The sequence below is a fragment of the Chaetomium strumarium genome (genome assembly GCF_033439665.1).
Source record: "Chaetomium strumarium strain CBS 333.67 chromosome Unknown B0T15scaffold_1, whole genome shotgun sequence".
In the NCBI taxonomy this organism is placed as follows: domain Eukaryota; kingdom Fungi; phylum Ascomycota; class Sordariomycetes; order Sordariales; family Chaetomiaceae; genus Chaetomium; species Chaetomium strumarium.
In genome coordinates this window covers 700095-712190 of record NW_026944429.1, presented here as the reverse complement: position 1 = coordinate 712190, position 12096 = coordinate 700095, and the positions used below count along the sequence as shown (strand labels likewise).

The window sequence follows — 12096 nt, the reverse complement described above, 5'->3', positions numbered from 1 at the left end:
GTGCTCGAAGGCTTACACAAGAAAACGCACAAATGTCAGAAAGCACCATATGGGGATATCTAATGCCGGCCGGTGTTTATAGAGTCCGGGCCTTCCGGTTCCTGAGATGGCAAAAGTAGGAAACAGCCTCTTCCAGCTAGTTTGTTGCTTTGCTTCAGACTCCAGAGTCGTAAAAATTCGTAACCGGGCGAATGCAATGCCCTCGTCTCGCTTCGCCTCGTCTTCCTCCATCCTTCATCGCCCAGAAGGTCCGCCCAACCCTTAATCGATAGTCATCCGAGTAGGAAGCGAGGGCTTGTGGTCATGTAGTTGGTATGAGTTGGCGTCCTCCTTCTCTGGGTCGACGCCCTTCGGCCTGAGCAGGTGAGCCTTGAGTCCTGCACCAAAATTGCTCATGCATATGAACGCATTGATGATGGTCAGGATGATGAGAAGGATGGTCAGGACCGCGAAAGCCGTCAGCGATCGCCTGACCGCATCGTAGTTCTGGCTGTAGCCCGGCTGATAGATGCGCACCAGCTTGAAGAAGAAGTAGGCCAGGCCGCCGAAGTAGAGGAGGATGACCAGGCACACGCCGATGCGGTTCTCGCGTTGGGTGAAGAAGGCAGCACACAGCAAGATGGCAATAGTGACTGGGATGGCGACGATGTGCAAGGCCATTTCGGGCTTGCTGAGGCCATTGACGATGACGAGAAACTGCACCGTGAAGCCGAGGAAGAAGAAGAAATCGAACTTCAGCAGAGCGATGTAAATCTGGACGGTGTCAGCGTTCCAAGCTGCCGCACGTACTACGCTACGGGAACCCACCTGGTAGTGCAGGAAGCGTTTCTTCATGCGGTAGTCGGCGCCAATCTGCTTCAGGATATCCCAGGCGAACTCGCGGTAGAGCTGGTAAGCGATAGCGCCCATGGCGACAGTGATCACGCCAACGACGGCGGGTACGGCGACGAGGAACGGCCTGCACAGCGCCCACACATTCCTGTCCTCATCGTCCGGCTTAATAGCGCCGGCATCCAGCAACCGATTGATCGAATTGTTAATCTGATCTATCTGGAGGATGGTGTAGACGAAGATGGCCAGGTTGGCGATGCAGAGGCCGATCACTTGAATCGTGTTCTTGAGCCGCAGGGCGTCCCATGTCAGGATCAGAACGTAGATGAATCCGAAAATGAAGAGCGTTAGGAAGGTCGGGATGGTGCGGTATTGCGACTTCAGCCTGTCGTCGATGCTTTCGCTTTCCTGATATTTAAGACTGAACTGGAACCTCCCGAACACGTATCTGCGCCGCTCAGGTCAATCTCTCGAAGTGGCTATGTGCTTGTCGGCTCCATGATGACTTACGCCTCGAAAGCTGAGCATACTAGCGCCTGCAGGCCGACAACGAAAAAGAAGAGTTTCGCCCACTTTGACGCGAGAAACTCTGTTGAGAAAAGGTTCGTCTTGCTCCGGCTGGAGCTGTTGGCAATACCGGTTGCCATCATAGCGCTGTCCCGGTAGTGAGGGCCGGCGCCGTATGTTCCGTCAAAGCTCGAGATGGGTTGCGAGCCGGCCAAGTATGACCGGCGAAGATCTCGTTGCGAAGCCAGGACGGGCGGTTTTACAACACACTAGTTGTTGCTTGTATTCGTATGGCCTGCTGTTGGATCGTGGGCGGCGGGTGGATATGGCCGCTGGTGTGGGCGTGGCCGGTCGCTGAAGATGGTCTGGGGTAGAGGGCGCAAACTTTCGTGGACTGTTGGCGCCTCGAGCGGAAATCGATGGGAAAGCGAGTGGTAGTTGAGCGTTTCTCTGCCGACGCCGATGATGATTCGTGTTGAAGCGTGAATTTGTGCTTTGAGAGTTCTCGGCGGAGGGCAGGCTGAAACACGACGAGGAGCTGAGATGTTCGAGCGGCACCTCACCAGACTTGGCTTCACTCGAATTGCAAGGCAAACACTAAATGGGGACGTCGTAATACACGGGGCGTAACCATGACGCGACAGCGTAATGCTCCTAACGAGAGATTCGGATGACAACAGAAGCGAGAGATTAAACTACGTGTAAATGGGAGCCGGAATTTAGATAAATAGATGTGTCCGTATCCTGGGACGACTGGGTGGAAAACGAGGGAACCCAAGGACACGGGCCTGCTAGAGTTGAACTTGGATGTTGCGGAGGATGCAGTTCTTTCGCAGGGGCCGGCCGAAAAAGTGAAGAATCAGGACTCTGGCGGGACCCAAACAGGGGTTACTTTCCCCATCAGCCTCCCCAAGTCCTGCCGAAGCACGGCTTGGGCTGCACTGGTTCCGAGGCTGTGCAAGACGATGCGTCTCCGACGTCAATGCAAATGTGGGACGGATTCTATCTTTGTACATGATAACAGGACTTCAACTTCTCTTTCAACTTCAACTCTTATGTTCTACGGGTATAAAAATACAGGAATATCACCAACCGAGTTGCTCATGATTTATTACTCCCACGTCTGGCTAAGGGGCACTGGGATCCACAGATAGTTTCAACACCATGTCTCTCAAATCCGAAATGACAAACATACCAAATCCTCAGGTCTCGCCGACGAATGCCAGCTACCTAGAAGGACTCACGGAAAGCTGGAAAGCTTCCAGTAGTGATTCAAGTTCACCTACGAAGTATGCTTTTGAGGCCAGGCGGATCAGCAGGAATCTAGATCGCGAAGTCCCGTCCCATCCTGTGTTTCATGCCCTTCAGCCCAGCGCCATCAAGGGATACCGGCTTCGACTGGGGAGAACCGTCGCTCACACCACGCAGTACAGTAGTTAAGTCAGCATTGTCTAACACATCGTGACCTCGGACTGGGTCGGACAACGTGGCAAATCAGTTGCACGGTACTCCGTAAAGGGCCTCTACATAGCCGCATAAGCACCAAAGAGGCTCGAGGATTATATCCCGGCAAGTTTCCGGTCCTTTAGGTATGGTGTCTTTTCGTTGAGCTTCCAGTCGGCAGTACATACATACTCACCACCTGTGTTTCCGGCGTCTAGCTGCTGAAGCCGAGGGACTATTATATATGTAGACACACGACAGCCCTGAGAATTGGACCCCGAACCGTCGCGCGCGCAGCCTTGAAAGTGGGACGTTACATACTGAAGCGGGGACAAGCCAGGCCCAGCGGCGTTCAGGTGCTGTGTAGTGTCGTATCGCTGTATTTGCCGTAAAATGACGACAGAGTTGCAGCCGGTTGCTGCCCTCAAAGTTGTTGCACTTCCTTAACGTTATACGAGCTGGATTCTTCGAGTACGGGGCAATCCACGATAGGGGAGACCCAGGGGGTCAACAAGACGACTGATAGGCCCGTCAACCGAAGACAACCGGCGATCTCGGCTGACTTAGACCGTCGATCATATGCCGCCGTCACCTGGCCAGATTCCGAATTCGCGAGTCTCGCCCATCGCTTTAACTGTCACCAAATTACTTCCCCAGGGGTGACTTCGTAGGGCCTTAACGCCAGACGCGGTTCCTACTTCCCTAGCATTCTCTGTTGTTCCAGTACCTAACTTGGCTACTGATAATGGCTGCAACCCGGGCGATAAGAAGAGAGCGTAAAGGAGGGTGCCTTTCCAGAACGACAAAGGGGGTATAAAACAGAAAGGAAATAGAGGAAATGTCGAGTTGCCGTTCACAGACTGATTTCTATTGATTGTGAGGCCTCACGGAACAAGGAACCACAGTTGCATGATCTCCGTACATACTGTACACAGCAAGGCAAAGCCTCCCCCACATGAACATGGATGGGTTTGTGGCTTGCCTGCCTGCGGGACCGGACGATAGGGCCAACCTAGGAGGTTAGAGTATGAGCTCACTATGCAGTAAGTAGGTTTACAGCTCCCGGTAGTTTCCATAGGCGGAAATGAGAGTGTCGGTATTGCTAAGTTGGGGCGTCTCGATGGAAGCTTCAAGTTGCCGTGCCTCCCGTCGGATTTGATCGAGGTGACCGACTTCGCTGGGAAGATTGTAAGTACGGTTCCTTACGCCATTACGTTCACCCCATATGTATGTGCGGAATACATTACAAGAAAACAGACATCCGCCATGCAAGCCGCCACCACAGTGCCGGACCAGACCATGTGGGGCAACCCGCAACATAGCGCCCGGACCCGGTCCTACACTACGAACCCGACGCGTTTCCGGCAATGCGCAGGCACGCGCCAGAGAACCACAATCTCGCATCGACCCCACCATTCATAAGCTTCCGGGATGGAGATAGAAGCTGGCGACGACATTCTAAGGAAGGCGGCGGAGGACGGTTCCCTGGACTAGTGAGTGCCCGCGATGCGGTAATCGGTCCCTTAACGCGCAAGCGCCTGACAGTTGCGAATGTCGCAGCGCGGCCTGGCCCGACCTGCTGCCCTTGGTTCTGGCACGTATTGAGAAGGTGAGGCTTCACCGACACTGGAGACCTACGGCGAGCGTTATCCTGGTCTAATGCTCCCTACTGTCCAGATCGCACACACCGAATTTCCCATTCCCGCCATCACGTCTCCCGTCCGACCAGCCCGACCTCCCTCGCCCCGTTTCCTTGCCCCGCTTCCTTCATCGGACCCAGTAGAGGCGCCGGATCAGACGAATCCGCCGCCGACGTCGTCGCAAGAAACAGACAAAGAGAATGCCAAGCCGTCTCCGCCATCGCTCTCTAGGGGCGCCGGCACCAGTGCGAACGCTGGGCCGGCCTCCTCCGCTCCAGCAGCTTCGTCGTCGCAACCGAGCGCCCCTACCCAACAACACCCCGTGACCGCCCCTCTCCCAAAACCCATTGCCGACATGCTCGACGAAGTCTTAACTGTTCTGCGGACCGATTTCCCTCAGTACCCGCCGCATACAATACAGCGCCTGGCCGAGCTGGTGCTCCGCCCGCGCGAACATTACCGCAACGTGGTGCCTTATCTCCATGCGCTCGACCGGATTGTCCATGTCACCAGCGGTGCTAACACGTACCCGCTTCCCCCGGCCCTTCCCGATATAGGCGCCATGACTCTGCTGGCAAACGGTGTGGGTGGCCGTGGGGCGGGCGGGTTGTCCGTCGACACTGCGGCGGCGAACAATCTCGGGTCGGATGAGGCGCTGGGCGGCGCTCTGCTGACGCCAATACCCTGGCTATCGAGGCGAGCAAACGCAGAGGGCAGTGACGACGGCGGGGACGCAGGGAGTTCATCCCCGCTGTCGGCAAGCGGCAACCCCTCACAGCAGTTCCAACTCCAGCAGCACCAGCAAAGGCAGAGTTCCCACCTCGAAGGCAGGATACAAACTGAGAATACGGTGACCATAGAGGGCCCCAATGGTATGGGCAGCATCGAGACCGTTTCGGTATCGGTCAACGGCATCCCGTCCACCGGTGCCGGAGTGGCCATGCTCACACAGCGCAGCGTCACGCAAGGCGAGCTCTTGCGCCAGGAACAGCGTGCGGGCGTCGTGCCTCTGAACCAGCTCAACAGGCAGCAGCAGCGACACCGACCCATGGACACTGACGGCGGTGATACTGCGGATGAAGATGCGTCCATGAGCGATGGCGCCGCGGAGGAGGAGGAAGAAGAGGAGATTCCGCATGCCCGCGGCCCCGAAGAAATCGGCCCCGCCGACACGGGCCCCCAGGACCCAACGACAGCAAACTACATCGCTGGGGCCGGCCGCTCTCTAGGTGTAGGTCGCCTCAACTTAGAGGCTGCTGTCGGGCGAAGAGTGCAGACGCCTCCTACCCAGCAGCAGGAGCAACCGGATGGAAGCAAACGCGCGAGCGGCAGCCCAGACGGGGAGATCATCCAGCGGAGTCCCAAGCGCGAGGCAACCGACAAGCTCGAAGCGGCAGTTCCTAAGAAACGGATCAGGGAAGACGGATCTACCATCTCGGCACGCAGCAGCGGAGGAGAATCTCAGGACCAGGGACAAGAGGGGGCAACAGGGCAACAGCAGAAGTCGGCTGACGACAAAGCTGCATCCGGAGACGGCGAAGCCGACTCAGAGCCAAAGCGCGACGCTGAGGGAGACGTTGTCCTCTCCGATGTTGCAGCCGAACAGGCGGGTGAAGACGAGCCAGCTGTTGATGACTCTTCCGAAAACAAATCCGAAGCTGCTACGAAAGATGAAGGCAGGGATAGGGATGACGAAGGAGACAGCAAGACAGTGCAAGACGGCGAGGCCTCAACTGGTGCTACTGCCGCCGAATCAGGCCCAGGAAGTCAAGGCGGTTAGTGGGATGAGCTCTTCTGTTGACGGGTACTGCTACAGGCGCCTAGCAAACCAAGCGAAAGCACATGTTGTGAATGGTTCTCATTGCTCCCAGTAGTTGCCTATGGATTTCCTCTCTTCTAAATCTGTAAATGGTTAGGTTTTGTGTGGGTTTTGGGTTGGTTTGTACGATCTCTCGTGATGATTTCCTTTGCTGGTTTCCGGCTTGGTCCTGGAGTGGCTGGACTGGACAACCCATCTACAGTCATCGCAGCTGGCGGTATGCTTGACACACCTACAAACTGAGTTCCTGGTATCCCGGTGACTCTCCCATTACCATATCATAAATACTACTAGTGATGACTTCATGCGCGCATACATTACACACAAAACAACAAGCCCCCGCGCCCCCTTACTCCATGATCCGCGTGATACTCTCCCTCACAATGACGCTATTCTGCTTTTCATCCCTCTTCACCCTGTAGAAATCGTCGCAGAAATCGCTGCACTGCATGTGTTTCAAGAACTCCTCGTCGTGCGTAATCACAATGAGCTGCAGATTGCTCTGTGAGCGCCGGGCCTTGATGATCCCGTGCAGACTCTCGGCCAAGCTCCGGATGTTATCGCTATCCAGGTTGGTCGTCGGCTCGTCGAGGGCGATCAGGCCGCAGTTGATGCCGAACGACTCCGCCAGCGCCAGACGGATGATAATACTCGCAAGAACCTTCTGGCCGGCGCTGCACCGCCCGCGCATGTCCATCTCGGTATCGCCCTTGACCATGGACACGCGGTAGTTGTAGTTGCGTTTGCCGGTACCCGACCCGGCACCTGCTTCCACATCGGAGCGGATCTGGATCGTGTCGATATCTGTGCCCTGGTATGTGCTCTGCCACAACTCGCCAATGGTGCGGTTGATTTCCTCCATCTTGAGCGAGTGGTACCGCATGATGGCGTGGTCGAGGGCGGCGGTGCCGCGGCCCAGGTCGTCGATCGCGGCTTTGGTGGTTTCCACTTTGATGTGCGATTCTTTGTACTTGGCCTTAGCGTTCTTGAGGTCGATCTGGTATTCTTCGTAGAGACGGCCGAATTCTTCGTCCTTCGTGCCCAGAGAGCCCGCTAGCCGCTGCTGGTCGGCGGCTAGTTTGGCACGGCGTGACTCGAGGTAGCGCTGTTCCTGGAGGAGCCGCTCGTAGTCTTCTGAGGCATTTCGGGACTCGAGTTCTTCGATTTCCTGTTCGAGGACTTCACGCTCACGGAGATTTTTGCGGTAGGTGAGATTGTCCATGATGTTCCGTTTCTTGGCGTCGCTGTTGTCGATTTCCTTGTTGAGCTTGTTTATCTGGACAGTCAGGTCGCGCATCTCGCTCTCGAGGCTTGCGATGGTCGCCTCGAGACCAGCAATGGCACGCTGGTTCGAGGCCAAGTTCGAGGGGCCACCCCGGTCAAGGTACTCCTGAATCTCGCTATTGATCATCTTGAGCTCACTGACCGTGGTTGCAATCGCGTCCCTCTCTTCCGCTACCTTCTGCTCCTTCGCGCGACCTTGTCGACGGACCTCCTCGAGCGCGGCACGAGCGCTGGCGATCTCCGGCTCGAGGCGCTCTACCTCTTTATCTGCCTCCTGAATAGTGTCCCGCAGCTGGCTCTGCTCCTCCTTGCACCGACGGATCGACTCCTGGAGGCTTCTCTTCCGCTCGAGTTGCTGGACAGCATTGCTGATCTTGTGCCTCAACTCGAGCTTCTCAACGTCAAGTTGACCAGCCAGATCCTTGAGACGCTGCCTTTCGGCAATTAGCTTGCTGAGCTTCGCCTGGGCAACCCTGGTCTGCTCTGCACAAGTGGTTTGTTCCTCGTTAATGTCATCCGGGCTCCGCATTGTGATGCTCGATGACTGCTGTGACCTCTCCACCTGCCTTTCGGCGTCCAAAATGTCTTTATGAGTTTGCGAAATCTTCAGGACGTTTTTGCTGAGTGCGTCGATTTCCTGCCGTTTATCCTCTGCCTCTCTGAAAGCTAGATCCTCATCTTCGAGGCGGCGAACCAACTCTTCCTTTTGCGACGAATATGCGTCGATATCCTTGTTCAGGGATGGCAACTCACCCCCCAACCGTTGGTAATTGTCGTATTGGGAGCGCACGGCGTTGAGGATCCTGAGCTGCTCGGTGAGGTCGACTTGGTCGTGCATTAGCTCCTGCTTATCCTCATCTGTGAGCCTCTTTGCAATCTTGTCAAGCAGCTTCGATTTCGCAGATGCCTGGTCCTTGAAGTCGCGTTCGCAGAAGTAGCACTTATTGAACCGCACAGCCTTGTCTTTAATGGTCATATAGTGCTTCTTCATTTCGTCATAGAGCTTCAAGTCCGTCTCTGTTTGACTCAGTGCGGCCTCGACGCTCTCCAACTCCTTGGTGTAGTCCTCAATAGGCGGCGACTCGGGATCTCTCACGTCCTTGAGAGCTTTTGTAACAGCACGTTTGCAGCTCTCCTTCTCCGTAGACAATCTGTTATGTCGCTCGCGGGAATTGGAGAGCTTATACTCCACCTGCTTTAGCTCCTGCTGCCTCGCGTCCTTTTGTTTCCTGCACTCAGCAACAACGTCGTTTTGGCGTTTAAGAGCGTTCTGAAACTCGATCTCGATTGTGTCCGGTTGCCACTCATTGCCAAGTAGCGTGGCGAGCTGTTCGCTCCACGTATTCCTGAGGATCTCCAGCTCTCGTCGCCGTTCTTTCAATTGCTTTTGCCGTAACTCGAGCTGGGCCCGTTCGGATGCCAATCTCGTGCACTCGACAAGTTCTCTGGCAAGCTTCGCAGACTGCGCTTCGAGGTTCCAGATGTCATCGTTCACCTTCTTGATCTGGGAATCCAAGTCCGCCGCTTGCTCCTCAGCCTTTGCTGTCTCGATTCTGGCCTCAAGCTCTTTCATCTCGGTACGAAGCACTGCCTCCGCACCCTCGTCAATATCAAGCCTGCCCAGTTCACCTTGGATAGTGGCCGACTCCTTTCCAACATTGATGATACGCTGCTTCGCCGATGCACGGTCCCGGACGAGCGATGCCTTCCGGCTCTCCCGGTCCGTAATGACGGCAGTCTTCTTATCGAGCTCTTCAGCATTGTCGCGCTGGAGGTGATCCAGTTCGCGTTTCTTGTCGTTTAGGATCTTCTGGATACGTTCGTTGAAGGCGGCAATCCTCCGATCATCCAAATCCCCGTCGTAGCCCCGGATCTCGTGACGGGTGGCAGCATCATGGATCATGCGGTCCCGCGTATCAAGCTGCCGCTCGTACTTGTCCTTGTCAGATTGGTGTTTCCCCTGCTCGGCAGCCTTGGCCGTATGCATCTCCCGTGATTTCTTGAGTTTCGCCTGAAGCTCATGAAATTCTGCGGCTTTTCGTTCTCTGTCGGCAACCGTCCTCTCAATCGTCTGCTCGTACTCATCCAATGTGCTTCTGAGCACCTGATCCGTCTCGGGCAGTTCTTCGATGCGGCTCCACAGCTCCGCGATGGCCTCCTTTTTATACTCAAGCTTTTCGGTTTTAGTCTGGAGATTGTTCATGATGCTGAGGAAGCTGTTAGCTTGCTCGCGCTTGTCTGTGATCCTGGTGTCTTCCTCCTTCATCTGCTCTGATATCTCCGCGACTTTCTGTTTCCCCTCTTCTATCTCCCTGGAGAGTTGGCTCATGATCTTATCAACCTTGTCCGCTCTTTCTTTGTTCGCCTTGTCCTGCGCCTCCTGTAGCTTCAGCTCCCGAAGTTCCTCTCCTTTCCTCTTGCGAAGCACCTTAAGGTTCTCGATGACCTTGGTGTACTTCATGGCCTCAAAGATCTCGTCGAACCGCTTCTTGAGAGCGGCCGGCTCGCTCATGGGCCACAGCGATTCATCTTGGTGGCAGAAGATCACAGCGTCCAAGACGGCGGGGGAAACACCCAGTTTCTCTGGAACAAGCTTGTCGAGTTCCATAACCCGGGTAGAGATGACATGTCGTTCCCCATTATTTCGCAGGAGCAGGCTCCCTTCCAGTGTCTTCTGTGACCGTGTGTTCTTCTTAACCAGGAGCTGCACGTTCCTGGTAACGACGTACGACTCGCCGACGGTCGACCGGAAGGAGACCTTGACCTGGGCGCGTACGTCCTTCTCGCCGGCCAAGTTGGGATCGTGAATGAAGGCGCCACCCTTGCTGTTAGGCGGAAGCTCACCAGTGGTGGCATACTTGAGGCACTCGATGATAGTCTGTCGCAGAGTCAGTAACCATAATCCAAAAGAGCTAGCCTAGCAACCCCCACCGTCTTTCCCGACCCGTTATAACCGACGATCAAGGTAAGCGGGGTGTTGAACGCGATTGTCTCCGGGTGCTGCGGCCCGAAGGAGCGCACACCGAGAATAGAGAGCTTCTCTATCCTAGACATGATGACAGTATGTGGGACTGGAGCGACCCCCAAGACAGGCGAAATCTCCGTGACACTACTCCCATGCAACGTCGTTGGAGAGCGCCGTGATACGCGCGACAGTCGGAGTCGTAGAGAAGCCGACAAGGTAAAAAGGAAGTCGCATAGAAACTGGCTGCCTTCTGGTATTTGGCGAGCCTCTTGCAAGCCACGAGCCTGTAGATGTATGGTGTATGATTCCAGCGACCGTCAATTTATCAAACCTGATGAGACGCGTGGTTGTCGCGGTCTCTGTTCCATGCGACAAGCGCTTCTCGCGTCCTCACGGGACCTGCAGGTTGGGTTGGGGGCCCGCTGGCCCCACCGGAGAATCTTAATGTACCGGTAACTACGGATATTCCGTACGGAATACATAGCTGCTCCAAAGAAACCGGGACAGAAATCTGTGCACCTTAAGAAACCAACGTCGGAAAGATTCAATAGAGGGATGCTGGCTTTGTTGGCATGGCATTACGTACTGGGTCGTCGGGTGCTGAGATTGCGCATCTATCATTTAATCGACTTGTCGCGCAGAGCGGTGGTCCAACTTCCTTTTACCAAGGGACGTAGGTAGTTCAGACATACACCTGGAAACGAGCCCGGACAGAACCACGGCAATTTCTGTGGGACATGGTTGCCTCTGACCTACGCTTTGCGGAGCACTTAGGCTTACAGTTGCTCGAATAGGCAGAGAGATATATCCCGAACCCACGTCAACTCCCATTTTGCACAGCAAGGGCTGCCAACAAGGGGTTTAGATCGGCTCCGGCGAGCAAGCGGCACGGCCCGGGCTCCGTCTGGCCAGAAAGCCGTACGCTGACCGAGCTTCGTCAAGGACGGAACAAAAATCCATGATTACAGAACCTCATCTCATTCCTTTCTTTTCTTTCTCTTCCTCCCTCCTCTTCTCTTTCATTTTAATATTCTCAGTCCTTCATAGATTTGATGCTATTGGTTGACCTGATTGCCTTAACCTTCGGTTTACCTCCCAGGCTTCGTGTCCACCTAGCCTTTTATCGGCTCCCCAGAGGAAGCGGGGGCATCACCGAGTCTCGCATTTACATAGTATGGTACATCTATCTCTGGTGTCACGGGTGTCTTCTTGTTGACAGCATCGATGCGTGAACGATGGCTTGTTCTCACGCTAAATGTGAAGGATTCTCGGAGAGGTCTATTAGCGCTACCACTTATCTAGAAAAACAAACCATGCTCTGTACCACAGTCATGGGAGTGAGCTCGCCTTGGAGGGTTTCGATCTGACGTTCCAATATCCGACCCCCGAACGCACCGTTGGCTTGGCATAGATGAGGTCACTACTCCTATTGTAGCCAGTTGGTACAATTACCTTACCTTGCGGATCCGTTCGCACAACTTAAAGTGCCTTACCTAAGCGGATAAGTGGGAAATTGGGAATGATTTTGGCACATGCAATTCGGAACTTCGAACAAATAAAACGAAAACGCTATAAGCCTTGGACAATCGGAGCTGCTAATCGCCTCT

The 12096-nt window shown here is 55.0% G+C and overlaps 3 protein-coding genes across 3 annotated transcripts; 1 reads left to right on the top strand and 2 right to left on the bottom strand.

Moving 5' to 3' along the window:
- Nucleotides 1-117: 117 nt before the first annotated feature.
- Nucleotides 118-1775, bottom strand: B0T15DRAFT_5399 (uncharacterized protein). The gene is made up of 3 exons (XM_062869762.1): nucleotides 1342-1775; nucleotides 808-1279; nucleotides 118-753 (listed from the first exon to the last, which is right to left on the bottom strand). The coding sequence occupies exons 1-3, from the start codon at nucleotides 1479-1481 to the stop codon at nucleotides 262-264; spliced, it is 1104 nt and encodes a 367-aa protein (XP_062725309.1). The 5' UTR covers nucleotides 1482-1775; the 3' UTR covers nucleotides 118-261.
- Nucleotides 1776-3790: 2015 nt separating this feature from the next.
- Nucleotides 3791-6395, top strand: B0T15DRAFT_5357 (uncharacterized protein). Its single transcript, XM_062869513.1, has 4 exons — nucleotides 3791-3824; nucleotides 3909-4274; nucleotides 4342-4390; nucleotides 4459-6395. The coding sequence occupies exons 2-4, from the start codon at nucleotides 4213-4215 to the stop codon at nucleotides 6199-6201; spliced, it is 1854 nt and encodes a 617-aa protein (XP_062725308.1). The 5' UTR covers nucleotides 3791-3824; nucleotides 3909-4212; the 3' UTR covers nucleotides 6202-6395.
- Nucleotides 6396-6491: 96 nt separating this feature from the next.
- B0T15DRAFT_515724 (uncharacterized protein) lies at nucleotides 6492-10512 on the bottom strand. Its single transcript, XM_062868217.1, has one exon. It carries the CDS (start codon nucleotides 10130-10132, stop codon nucleotides 6590-6592), a length of 3543 nt encoding a protein of 1180 aa, XP_062725307.1. The 5' UTR covers nucleotides 10133-10512; the 3' UTR covers nucleotides 6492-6589.
- Between the last annotated feature and the right edge of the window lie 1584 nt (nucleotides 10513-12096).

Excerpts from the sequence above, each read along its gene's own strand:
- B0T15DRAFT_5399 (XM_062869762.1), bottom strand. The coding sequence starts at position 1,481 with ATGATGGCAACCGGTATTGCCAACAGCTCCAGCCGGAGCAAGACGAAC. Across the intron at positions 1,280-1,341 it reads GTATGCTCAGCTTTCGAGGC|ATACGTGTTCGGGAGGTTCC; the intron begins GTAAGTCATCAT and ends TGAGCGGCGCAG. Across the intron at positions 754-807 it reads AACGCTTCCTGCACTACCAG|ATTTACATCGCTCTGCTGAA; the intron begins GTGGGTTCCCGT and ends GACACCGTCCAG.
- B0T15DRAFT_5357 (XM_062869513.1), top strand. The coding sequence starts at position 4,213 with ATGGAGATAGAAGCTGGCGACGACATTCTAAGGAAGGCGGCGGAGGAC. Across the intron at positions 4,275-4,341 it reads GAGGACGGTTCCCTGGACTA|CGCGGCCTGGCCCGACCTGC; the intron begins GTGAGTGCCCGC and ends CGAATGTCGCAG. Across the intron at positions 4,391-4,458 it reads TTCTGGCACGTATTGAGAAG|ATCGCACACACCGAATTTCC; the intron begins GTGAGGCTTCAC and ends CCTACTGTCCAG.
- B0T15DRAFT_515724 (XM_062868217.1), bottom strand. The coding sequence starts at position 10,132 with ATGGAACTCGACAAGCTTGTTCCAGAGAAACTGGGTGTTTCCCCCGCC.